Genomic DNA, 13,245 nt, shown 5'->3' with positions numbered 1-13,245 from the left:
TAGGTGTGTCTCTACATAAGTATAATCAATTATCAAAACAATTAATTGGAGATGTCCAAGCATTATCTGGCACTATCCAGGATCTACAGGACCAAGTGGACTCCCTAGCGGAAATGGTCCTCCAAAATAGAAGGGGGTTAGATTTACTAACCGCAGAACAGGGAGGTATCTGCTTGGCTTTACAGGAACGATGCTGCTTTTATGCAAACAAGTCTGGCATTGTCCGGGACAAGATCAAGAACCTTCAGGAAGATCTGGACAAACGACGAAGGGAACTGACTGATAACCCCCTCTGGACTGGGCTTAATGGGCTTTTACCTTATCTCCTACCCCTGTTAGGACCCTTATTCGGTATACTTATTTTACTCTCTTTCGGGCCTTTCCTTTTCAATAAAATTATGACTTTTATAAAAACCCAAATAGATACAGTAGTTAAGACTAAAATAATAGCTATTCAATATCAGCCCCTTAGTACCGTTGACACTGACCAAAGTCCAGGACTAGACTTCACCACTCTAGCCTAATTTCGGGACCTTTTTAAATTTTTCCAGTATAATTCTTTTGGCCTTTGAGCTTTTTCAGCGCCTTACATATTTTATAAACATCAAGTTAATTCTGTCAATCTCGGTGCATTGTCATTGCCTAGAGGACCTAGAAGGCCCTGCAGGGCCTGTTGAGAACCCTCCTGAGAGAGGACTTCAGTTCCATAAACTCCTCACCCGTTAACCCCAAGGTAGCTAGAGAGCATCCAATGACGGGAGTAGTATGGAGCTTACCCTGGATGGCACAACATACAGAGGCCGTCGAGGCCGGCTCAACAAGGCATGTTGCCAGGAGTAAGGTGGCCCTCCATATAGCCTAAGACAGGATGTTCTCTCAACCAATCTTTAAAGACTGTTCTTTAAAGGAAAGGGGGAATTGTCAGAGACCAAGGAGTTAAACGGAACAAAGCAAAGACCCTCTAGCCTTGGGCAAACCGCACCTGGTTGAGTCATCTGCACAAAATACTTCTCGGAATAACCGCAGGTTGTGTCGCTTGGGTTAGCACAATGGCCAAAAGAATAACCTGACCCACCCCTAGCCTTGAGATTTCCCGTTCTTGTTATCACAAAAACTCTCCATCCCCCCCCCCTCTATACTCCCTTCCTTACACTCAGGGTATATAAACCCTGCTTTACTTTTAATAAATGAGACCTTGACGCGACTCAGATTGTCTCTGTCTTTCTTTATGCGCCTGGTCTCCTTCCTCTCTTTCCCCCATTGGTTTTCTTCTTTTAGGAGGAGCCTCCTCGAGCCTCATGAATGACTGAACCCGCGGGTCGGGAGACCCTACTCCATGGAGAAGGCTGAGTGAGAATAAGACAACCATCGTGACCCCACACCCAGTCCCCTTCTAGTTTCCTTCAACTCCTCCTCCCGAAGACTGGGACTCCATTTATCTTCTGTGCTTCCCAGTCCTCCTCCAGGAGAAGATCAGGTGATGAAGCACAGACACGGTGGGGGGGGGGGGGGCTACACAGTGAGGTTATGCTTCATCTCACAGGCCCAGCGGTTCAGCTCCGCACAGAAGTTGTCGTTCCAGAGGCCACTCGACAAGACTTCCACACAGTCTTCACTTGCGCCCACCTCGTGGCCCTGCCAGTTATCTGGCTGAGTGATAGCCCAGTTCCTATGGAAGCAAAACAAAGCTCAGGCTCTCCTCTCTTCATCTCCCAGCAGTCTGATCTTCTAATCCCCACCCCCTCCCAAAGGTTCAGACTTGGTGAGGGCCATCCAGGCAGAGAGTCTGGGAGGAAGAGATGAGGAAGTTGGACCCCAAGGTATTTGTGGGGGGGGTGAAAGGTCAGCTGGCAAACAGACAGGACTCAGGGAAGCCACTTACTGGTAATTGTGCTCATAATCTGTTCCATCCACCCATCTCCAGGGGCCCTCTCTGTCAGAAAGACCTATCCAGGTGTGAAAGGGGCTGGTGTGTTGCACGATGAATTTCTGGGGAAAAAAAAATGTAGGTACCAATAATACATCTGACAAATGCTTAAATATCCAGTATCTACAGGGAACTCAAGAAACTAATCCCCCCTAAACCCAACAAACCATTCACTAAATGGGCAAGGGAACTAAAGAAGAGATTAAAATGGCAGAAAAGCATATGAGAAAATGTTCATCATCCATGGTCATAAAGGAAATGTAAATAAAAACAACCCTAAGATACCACCTTACCCCAACAAGAATGGCCAAGATTTTGAACTCAGACAATGACAGATGCTGGTGGGGTTGTGGAGAAAAAGGAACCCTACTGCATTGCTGGTGGGATTGTAAACTAGTTCAGCCACTCTGGAAAGCAGTGTGGAGGTTTCTTAAAGAACTGAAAATTGACCTTCCCTACCATCCCGCCATACCACTCCTGGGCATCTATCCTGAGCATCATGACCCAAGATAAGATAAGGACACCTGCTCAGCCATGTTCATCTCTGCACTATTCACAATAGCCACATGATGGAAACAATCCAGATGCCCTACTGCAGATGAATGGATACAGAAAATGTGGTATATATGTATATATATATATACAATGGAATTCTACATAGCCAACAAACAAGATAAAATTATGGCATTTGCAGGGAAGTGGATGAATCTAGAGCGAATCATGTTGAGTGAGACAAGTCAAGACCAAAGGAACAAAAGGCACATGGGATCCTTAATATGTGGCTATTAGATCCAAACAGTACAAGAGCGAGGACTCAAAAGTTGTATACCCAATGCTATGGACATGGTATTGAAAATATAAACACAACTACATAGTCTTAAAAAGTTATGACTCTATAGACATAATATTTTTGTTACATAGATTATTATGTATCTATGACATACAAACCCTCAGCCTAATTTTGATTATGTCCTAAAATCTAAGTCCCAGTGATTGTATATAGAGATTCCCTTCTTGAATACCTGTTTGTTAAACACATCATTTGAAATATGATGTAAAAATCAATGTTAATAAATTCTTTAATAAAAAAAACAACAGATGTAGGGAGAAGTTGCAAGTTTCCAGAGATTCCTTGTACATTCATGCTGTCTCTGTGCAAATATTCGTGTTATTCCTTCAGGTTTCCCCAGGCTGAAACAGCCTTCCCTCCCCAGTGAAGGTTTCCTGGCTCTTACTCTATAAGGATAGCTATAGAGTGTTTTGTTTTCTTTGTTTTAGTGTAAACAAAGTAAGTTTACTTAAAAGCAAAAGCTGAGAGCAAGATACATGAGTAAAGATGGACTCTTTGAAGAGAAGGGAAATCTCAAGTTGGATAGCCCCATGGTTGTTAAATGATCATGTTTCTGGCTAGACTTTGCATAAAGTGTTTTGCAAAACTTCCCTCATTGAGAAGGCAGGCTTCAGTGGCTCATGCCTGTAATCCTAGCTACTCAGGAGGCAGGAAAGTCCATGAGACTCTATCTCTAATTAACCACAGCCCCCCCACCCAAAAAAAAAAAAAAAAACTGAAGTGGAGCTGTTGTTCTAGCGATAGAGTGCCAACCTAGAGAAAAATAAATCTCAGCCCCTGAGTCCAAGCCCCAAGACCAATACACACACACACACACACACACACACAAAATGACCTTATTTAATCCTCTAAAGTCCTCTAAGTTGATTGCCAAAGTGACTCACTTTGCAAGTTAATTATCAGAATGCAAAATTCCTAACTACCACCTGTTTCTAGGCCTGGCTGAAATCTCACCTCCTTCCTCCCCACCCCACCCCCCTTTTTTTTTTTTTGTCTGTTGTGGTGCTTGAACTCTGGGCCTGGCCGCTGTTCCCTGAGCTCTTCAGCTCAAGGCTAGTGCTCTATCACTTAAGCAACAGCGCCACTTCCTGTTTTCTGGTGGTTAATTGGACATAAGAGTCTCATAGACTTTCCTGCCCTGGCTGACTTTGAACTGTGATCCTCATATCTCAGCCTCCTGAAGTAGCTAGGATTACAGGCGTGAGCTACCAGTGCCTGGTCATCTCATTCCTTTTTGACTGCTACTTTGACTCTGGTCCTCTCCTTGAATCTACTCACAGCTTCAAACACTTGGCTTTTCTGCTCCTGCTGCTCTCACATATCCTGGAATCCATAAAGAATCTTGAGTTCACTTCCCTGCCAGATCCCTCTGTCCCTGGCTGACCTGGCTCTGTGTAGCTGTCATTTCCTGAAGTTTGCCAGTCCTCAAGCTTCTGAGCTTGGAATCACTGGGTAGAACTCATTCTGACCTGGCTCTACAGGACCTAGAAGGCCTGTTATGAATGGAGGACAGTCCTAGTTGAATTGGAAGGCAAACCACCTAATTCTATTTGCTTTCATTAGAGACACAACCAAGTGCAGTTGGTCACCTCATTCAAGGGCAGAATCAGTTATAGAAAAGCACACAGTGCCCCGTTGATGAAGAGGCAATCCCAGGGGCTGATAAGGTTGTTCCTCACGTTCAGAGGATTAACAGAATTGGAAGAGACCTAGACACCAGATAGTCTATTCGCTGATGTCCTAGGGGCCTCTTCTGAGTCACTGAGTAAATATGTAGATTATCAATACACAGGTCTCTGTGTGAAAGACTGAGTAAAAACAGATCTCAGATGAGCAGAGAAAATAATCCAGGATCATTCATTTCCACTTTCCTAGGTGAATGACAGGAAAGGAAGAATTATACCCATTATCCTAAGAGTAACAAAAGGAAAAATAATCATAAAACTCATTCCAGGGACTGGGAGTTTGGCCTAGTGGAAGAGTACTTGCCTAGCATGCATGAAGACCCGGGTTCAATTCCTCGGGACCACATACATAGAAAAAAGTCGGAAGTGGTGCTGAGGCTCACGTGGTAGAGCTCTAGCCTTGAGAAAGTCCAAGAACAGTGCTCAGGCCCTGAGCTCAAGCCCAGGAGCAACACACAAACACACACACACACACACACAAACCTCATTCCACATTCTACCACTTGAGTTACATCCAGCAGATTTTCTCATCTTTTAAATGAAGAGTTATATAAACTTTTCCACTTCTGAAGCCATCATTTTCAGATATCATTTAAAGTTATCAATCACTAGTAAAACTCAAAGTGAACTCCCACTATTCCAAAATACCATGGGGGAGAAAACAAAAAAAAAAAATGTGCCTCACAACACAAATGTGAGTGCTTGCCTAGCAAGCATGAAGACCAGGATTTGACTCCTCCATCCCACATACATAGAACAGCCAGCAGTGGTGCTGCAGCTCAAGCGGTAGAGCTCTACCCTTGAGGAAAACCCAAGGACAGTGCTCAGGCCCTGAGTTTGAGCCCCAGAACTGGTGAAAATAAATAAATAAATAGAAATGTCCTGTCTGATTGACCAAGAAACATTGTACTCATAACCTGACTTATGGAATTGTAACTCTTTTGTACAACTATTTAATAATAACAATTAAAAATGCACATAAAGGAGCTGGGAATGTGGCTTAGTGATAGGCTGCTTGTCTAGTATGCACAAAGCCCTGGGTTCAATTCTTCAGTACCACACAAGCAGAAGAAGCCAGAAGTGGTGCTACAGCTAAAAATGGTAGAGCACTAGCTTTGAGCAAAAGAAGCCCAGGGACAGTGCCCAGGCCCTATGTTCAAACTCCACAACCAACCAAAAGGGCATGGGGGCAAAAACATGTCCTGTGTGTTCTAATGGGTGGGTTCTTCCCCTTGAGCCATGTTCAAGGTCACTGTCCAATGGCAGCAGTAGAAATGAGAAGCACGGGACACCTTGCAGGGCCCCACCACCACGTACAGAAGAGCAGCCAATGGAATCCTGCCACTCTGGTCCCTTGACACAAGCAACAGCCACATCCGAAGGCCACATGGGGATTCACAGACTCTCCATGTCCTGACCTCAAGGTCACACTGGCTCTGACTGGCTGCTGTCACTCCCTGCCAGCTCCTGGTTACCATTTCCTACTTCTTAGAATCAATGGCTGCTCCACTGGGTACCTGCCCAGATTCTGCCCTCTTCCTCTTCTGGGTTCTGTTTCAGGTTACAAAGCGGGAAAAGCAAGCCTGCATGGGCCTCCTCCTCCGAGTCTACATTCTAGCCCTCCCACCCCACCTCCCAGTCCCCAGGGCCTCCAGGGACCAGGGCCTCACCTGTTCATCCCAAGAGTTGATAACTACCAGGTGAGCGTTCTCCAGCTGGCAGTATTCATTGGCCTGGTGCCAGTTCAACCCAGCACGTGAGAACCAATAGCAGCTGCCTCCATGTCTCACCCAGTTAATGGGACAGCACTTTGTGCCTGAGGGGACAGGGGTTGGGGGATGAGATCCCATGGAGGTGGGGTGGCACAGAAACACGGGGACCAGAGCCACCCAGTCCCTACCGTTGCTTTGGAGAAACATCATGTGACACTCTAGGGAGCCCAGATCTCCAGGGAAATGCTTCAGGTGCAGCAGCAAGGTGGCATGGTCTGGGGGACAGAGGGACAGTGGGGTGAATGTGCTGGACCCCTGCCAGGACCTGGCTCAGGACCCCAGCTGGGGGCTTCAGAATCACACACACACTGCACACCACAAACACACACACACACACACACACACACACACACGCACGCACACACACCCCATACCACATATACCACTCCACACACCCCACACACTGCACACTGCACACCATACACATACCACACACACACACCACAAAACATATACCATACAGACACAGCACACACCCACACACCACATCACCTAACGCAGAATGCCCATACCACACAATGTACATGCCACACACCTCACAGACGCAGTACACACATCCTCCCCCCACACACAGCCCACATGCACAGGACAGTATGACCTGCTTTTACTTCCTGCTGCTGCTTCTCCAGCTGCGACTCCAGGGAGGTCAATTTGACCCTTGCGCTGCCTCCTGAACAAAGAAGGAGGATGAATTCCTTCCCTGCCTCCACCTCCTGCCCCTGCCCCCGGCCTCACAGGCTAGGGGGCGCCATTGGAGCCTGCGGCCTCATGGGAGACGCAGCCTGGTAAACACCTGAACCCTCAACCCCACACTGCTGAAATTCCTCCACTGGGGCCTTGTATTCTCACAACCCCCGTGCAGTCCACACAACTTGCTGGATAGTCTGGCCCTGCCCACGATCTGACCTCTGACCTCCCCACCCAGGTCCTGTCACCCTAACATTGTCCTCAGTCCCCAAATGTGCCGAGTGCTTCCTCACCTCCTGTGGGTCACAGCTTCTTCTCACCTGGCACTCACCCTGCCTGCCTCAGTGGTTCCCCGGGGCCCCCCAAGTCAGGGCCAGGCCCCAAGCCTTGCCAGCTCCTCAGGGCTGGGTCATCTGCCCCAGGCTTCATGCCCACAGCCCCTGAGCAGATTCTGCACCGAGCCCACTGGATAAACCTGTGTGGGTTATAAACAAATGCCAGCCACTCACCATGGAAGCCCAGAGCCAGGACCTCCTCCAGGGTGCTGGAGGAGAAGTTGTTGAACGTTTCCTTTAGGGTGCGCAGCTCTTCCCGTAGCTGTGTGCCTTGTCAGTGGACAGTGAGACAGGACGGGGTGTGGGACTGGGTCCCCAGTTACCGTCTATATGAATATCCCCCTCTCTGCCCACCACTGCTGCATCATTCATCCCATTCTTTATGGAGGTTTTTTTTTGGGGGGGGGCAGGGAGTGCCAGTCCTGGGACTTGAACTCGAGGCCTAGATGCTGTCCCTGAGCTGCTGCTGCTTCTTATTTTTTTTTTAGGGTACAAAACCAGAGGTCAAACTCAGTACCTGACCCTTTTGCTCATTGACTAGCATTCTACCAACTGAGCCATGTCTCCAACTCCAGTCTTTGAGCTTTGCTGCTTAAGACTAGCACTCTACCACTTGAGCCACACCTCCATGTTGGGCTTGTTGGATGCTTAATTGGAGAGAAGAGTCCCATGGATTTTCCTGCCTTGGCTAGCTTTGAACTGTGATCCTCACATCTCAGCCTCTTGAATATCTAGGATGACAAGTGTGAGCCCATTCTTTAGTATTTATTTATTTATTTATTTAATTGTGGGTCATGTGGCTTGAACTTGGCCTTGGTGCTATCCCTGAGTTCTTTAGCTCAAGGCTATGGCCCTACCCTTGAGCCAACCCCTACTTCCTGTTTTCTAGTGGTTAATTGGAGATGAGTCTCAGGTCCTTGGTGCCCCAGCTGGCTTTGAACCTTGGTCCTCAGATCTCAGCCTCCTGAGTAGCCCATTCTTTATTTTTCTTTTCTTTTCTTTTTTTTTTTTTTTTGCCAGTCCTGGGCCTTGAACTTAGGACCTGAGCACTGTCCTTAGGCTTACTCAAGGCTAGAGCTCTGCCACTTGAGCTACAGCACCACTCCTGACTTTTTCTCTGCATGTGGTACAGAGGAATTGAACCTGGGTCTTTGGGCATGCAAGGCAAGCACTCTACCACTAAGCTAAACTCCCAGCCCCTGATCCCATTCTTGACTGTCTATTGTGCCCAGTACCTGGCACATTCTTCCTCCTCCTCTTCTCCTCTCATTGCCCTCCTCACTACCTCATCATTACCCACAACCCACTAGCATCTTTGCCTCATCCCCGTGACCTCACTTTGAGACCCAATCACACAGACAGTCACCAGCAGAAGGACATTGACGCTCAGGGCGAGCAGACTGAGGTGGAGGGTGGAGCAGAGGCACCATGGATGGGTCCGGGAAGGAGGCTGCCCTAAAAGAGAATGAGTGTCAGAAGCCAGATATTCAAGAGGCAGGAACAGGAGGGCACAGAAGAGGTATAACCTGGGAAAGGAAAGAAGCAAGCATAGCACTATGGAGGAGCCAGTGGATTTGATCCCAACAGTGAGTTGTTAAACACTGAACATTATACACCTGCAGCCACAGGAACATGTGCAAGCATGCACACCACACACGGGGGCATCCAACTTACATGCACATGCTACACAGTATTCACATCAGCACTGTGGAAAGCCAAGCTCTTGAACCTGGGGTGAGGGTGGGTGCCCTTTGCTAGACACCCATCCTAAGAAAAGAGGGCTATTGGATGCTGGTGGTGTATGCCTGTAATCCTAGCTACTCAGGAGGCTGAGATCTGAGAATCATGGTTCAAAAACCCAACCGGAGAAGACAAATTCAAGGGACTCTTATCTCCAAATAACCAGTCAAGAGCCAAAAGTGGGATATGGCTCAAGTGGTAGAGCACTAGCCTTGAGTAAAAAAACGAAGCAAGAGCCTGAGGCCCTGAGTTCAAGTTCCAGTAAAGGGTAAAGGGAGTGTCAGTTCTTCAAGACACTGAGAAAGAGGAAACAAATAAGATGAATCAAAATGCCCCATCTTACATTTAGAGAAAGTTTGGGGGCCACAGGACATGGAAGAGAAATCAAGAGAACAGCAGCCTCCCTTAGTCTAGAATTTACAGTCTGAGCTCAAAATGGTCAGAGCTCACTGTATCAAACAGATTCCAAATTACTGGATCCTAGAAGATCACTCAAGACTTTATAGAGGAGGGCCAGGAATGTGGCTTAGTGGTAGAGTGGTAGAGTGCTTGCCTAGCCCGACTAAAGCCCTGAGTTCAATTCCTCAGTACCACATAAACAGAAAAAGGCAGAAGTGGTGCTGTACCTCCAGTGGTAGAGCATTAGCCTTGGACAAAAGAAGCTTGGGGACAGTGCCCAGGCCCTGAGTTCAAGCCCTAAGACACACACACACACACACACACACACACACACACACACACACACACACACACCCCGTTTTGCAAACTGTATACATATAAATTGGCAGGAAAAGTAGAAAGCCATCAGCAGTAAAAGCATGTTCCTTTGGCCACACCTCCTAGGCAGCAGAAGCTGCTGGAAGGAAATATGTGACAGTTTTACAGTATCTAGACTTCCCCCTCTGGACTAGCCCTCAGTCCACTGAAGCCATCCCCCTCTCTGTCATTAACTTAAAGAATTATGGGCTTTAAGCTTTCTGTCCAAACATGGCTTTTTCACAGTCAGAAGATGCAGCAGCACTCAGAGCTGTTGAGCACTCACTCACTAGACCTGGGTCCTGTGCAGAGCTCTGGAGCAAAGTGAGGCAGGTGGGCCTCTGTCCCTGTAGGGCCTCTGGGGGGCGGGGGAGGAGTGACTTGCCACCCCACTTCCAGGAGGGAGATCTGTTAGGTGGAACAGGTTTCTCTTGGCCCCTCTTTCCCTGCCTGGCACAATCCTTCCCTCAAGTCACCCAAACTCTGGGCAACCCATCGGCTCCTCTGAGCATGTGCACTGGTCCTTTGTACTTGCACAGAGCCTGGCTCCATTCCCAGCTCCCACCCCGATGCTCCTCTACCTCTGTGAGGACATGTTGGAACTGGAGAACATTACATACCCATAGCTCTGACTGGCTCTAGGCATACCTGGATATATCCACACACACACACACACGGCACACATGTGCCTCCGCCTAGGAGGAAAGGAGAAAGTCTTCTCTAGTTCCAGTGTGTCTTTGCCTCTGGGGACACGCTCTTGGTGGGGCCCTCAACAATACTAGGTGCCAATAGCTCACATGTGGGGGAAGACAGTCCCTTCCCCCTCTGTGCATAGACAGCAGTTGACAGCTGAGTCGAGGGTTGGGATGAAGCCCCAGAACCTGGCACTTGCCTTTCCAAAATGGCTTTTCTCTCCTGGGGTTCTGCCCAGGAGTTCCGGGCTCCTCACCACCGCTGAACTGACTGTCAGTTTCCTCAGAGTCCAGCTGCTGGATGTCTTGAAAGTTCTTGTCCATGCTGGGCCCCAGGCTGGAGCTGGAACTGAGAGTGAAGATTTGCTCTTCAGGCCCCGGGGGGGCCTGTGTTTAGGGATGGGCTTTGAACTGACAAGCCGACTCATGTGGGCAGATTAAAGAAAGGAATAACCACCAGGTGCTGGTGGCTCATGCCTGTGATCCTAGCGACACAGGTGGCTGCCACCTGAGGACTGAGGTTTGAGGCTAACTGGGGCAGGCATGTCCTTGAGACTCCTATCTCTAATAAATCACCAGAAAAAGCTACAAGTGGAGCTGTGGCTCCAGTGGTAGAGCACTAGCCTTGAGCAAAAAGTAGCTCAGGGGCAGTGCCTAGGTCCTGAGTTCAAGCCCCAGGACCAATAATAATAGTAGAAGTAATAGAAGAAGTAGTAGTAGGAAAGTAAGACCTAAGGGTAGGTCAGATGACAGCTGAGGTTGAGTATGGATTTGGAAGATGAGTTTAGAGAAAAGTTTGAGCTGTCTCAGTTTCCTGTCCTGTCTCATGTCTCCCGGACAAAGCCAGGAGCTTTCCCTCATCGCACTAGAGAAGCTCACACCTTCCCAGCCCAACCCTAGTGTCCTCAAATCCCAGACCTCTGCAGTCCCACCTGCTCCTCCCCACCTTTGTTACCTGTTAAAGGTATGAAGAGCTGACTTGCTCCCACAAACAGTCCAGACCCCAGAAAGAAAGAGACATGAACGCTGGGAAGGTCAGGGAAGGAGGTGCCCTTAGGTTAGAGGGGAGGAGGAGGCGGTCCAGGCAGGCTCCCTAAGCCCACGTATCAGAGTGTGCGAGTGAATCTAACATGGTGTCTCCTGGCTGCAGGAACTTTGGACAGTAAATAGAAATATAAACAGAGCTGGAACTCAAGCAATGAGTCATGGGGGTGGGAGATACAACCATTGTTGTTTTCATCCTCAGAGAATGGGGGGGGGCTCCTACCACCTCCACCCCATTCTCCAGTCATTCTGCTCCTCACTGGAATGGGGGCAGCGGGTGGGGGGAGCCAGGCCTGGAGGGGTTGAGATACCCTGGGCTTCCCTCCCCCTCCCACTTTCTGTCCCTGAATTTTCCAGCACTGCTGGTTTCTCCAAAGTTCCCTGACCAGGATAAAAGAGACCGACCATTTCCCAGCTCTTGCCCAATCGAGGCCCGTGTGACCCTTGCATCCTAGCCTCAGGTCACAGTTTTCCGTGGGCTTAGCTCCAGGTACCCTCAACCCCTGTCCAAGCCAGTCATCCTTCTGGGGAACGAGCAAGTGCCTTCAGTTGCAGGGAGGAAGAGGAAGGAATGCCCCCAGAAATCAGCTCTCCTTGAGGTAGGAGAAAAAAAAAAATCAACCACCATAAGCATTTTCTGTGGCCCAGGCGGGCCCAGGAATACAAACATGAGTCCACTCCTGTAATTTAGGTATAGATATTTTCTCATTGAACCCTTGCAAACACAAGATGGAGACTTTCGGTATTCCCATTTCACAGGGAAGGAAACAGGGCCTTGGGGGAGATGACATCACTTGCTCCTGGTGGTGGGGGGGGGGGTGAGAACAGATTGGGGTTGCAATGTTCTCCAAGCACTATGGCACTACTGGGAGATGGAAGACATTTTAAATGGTGTAGCCTAATGAGAGGTCTTTAGGTCACTGGTCACTCGCCTCAAAGGGCACCATGACCCCAGCCCTCGTCCTCTCTCCTGATTCTCCGTGGCTTTGCTCCCACACCCACTCCCTACCATCCCAGCACAGTTCCAATGGGCAGAATGGGCAGTGATCATGAACTGAAGCCTCTGAAATCTGTTTCTTTCCACTTTAGGTTGGTACATCTCAGATATTTGTGTGCTGGATCTGATACTAGCCAGGTGCTTGCTATTCAAAAGACAATATTTGTATTCACTAGACAGGGTGTTGGAAATGAACTATACAACTTGGGGGGAAGGGAGATAATCAGGGAGGCAGTGACACTAGACAAAAAGAAATGTACTTGGGGCTGGGATCGTGGCCTAGTGGTGGAGTGCTTGCCTAGCATGCATGAAGACCCAGGTTCGATTCCTCCATACCACATACATAGAAAAAGCAAGAAGTGGTGCTGTGGTTCAAGTGGTAGAGCTCTAGCCTTGAGAAAGCCCAAAGACAGAACTCAGGTCCTGAGTTCAAGCCCTGAGAATGGCAACAAAAAGAAAGAAAGAAAGAGAGAAAGAAAGAAAGAAAGAAAGAAAGAAAGAAAGAAAGAAAGAAAGAAATGTACTTGATACCTGACTTATGCAACTGTAACCCCTCTGCAAATCATCTTTATGCTAAAAAAATTTTTTTTAATGGGCCGGGAGTATGGTGTAGTGGTAGAGTGCTTACTTAACTTGCATGAAGCCCTGGGTTCCATTCCTTGGTACCACATACACAGAATAAGCTAGAAGTGGTGCTGTGGCACAAGTAGTAGAGTGCTAGTCTTGAGAAAGCTTAAGGACAGTGCCCAGGCCCTGAGTT

The 13,245-nt window shown here is 48.3% G+C and overlaps 1 protein-coding gene across 1 annotated transcript; it reads right to left on the bottom strand.

The window, feature by feature from the left end:
• Positions 1–1,505: 1,505 nt before the first annotated feature.
• Positions 1,506–11,508, bottom strand: LOC150051063 (asialoglycoprotein receptor 2-like). The gene is made up of 9 exons (XM_090349750.1): positions 11,400–11,508; positions 10,645–10,793; positions 8,595–8,711; positions 7,431–7,526; positions 6,833–6,904; positions 6,363–6,449; positions 6,133–6,278; positions 1,883–1,989; positions 1,506–1,669 (listed from the first exon to the last, which is right to left on the bottom strand). The coding sequence occupies exons 2-9, from the start codon at positions 10,766–10,768 to the stop codon at positions 1,513–1,515; spliced, it is 906 nt and encodes a 301-aa protein (XP_090205876.1). The 5' UTR covers positions 10,769–10,793; positions 11,400–11,508; the 3' UTR covers positions 1,506–1,512.
• Between the last annotated feature and the right edge of the window lie 1,737 nt (positions 11,509–13,245).

The sequence above is a fragment of the Megascapheus bottae genome, chromosome 17, assembly GCF_031878675.1.
Source record: "Megascapheus bottae isolate mThoBot1 chromosome 17, mThoBot2.hap1, whole genome shotgun sequence".
Taxonomy (NCBI): Eukaryota; Metazoa; Chordata; class Mammalia; order Rodentia; family Geomyidae; genus Megascapheus; species Megascapheus bottae.
The sequence above is the reverse complement of the archived record's forward strand: the minus strand, read 5'-3'. Positions and strand labels throughout refer to the sequence as shown.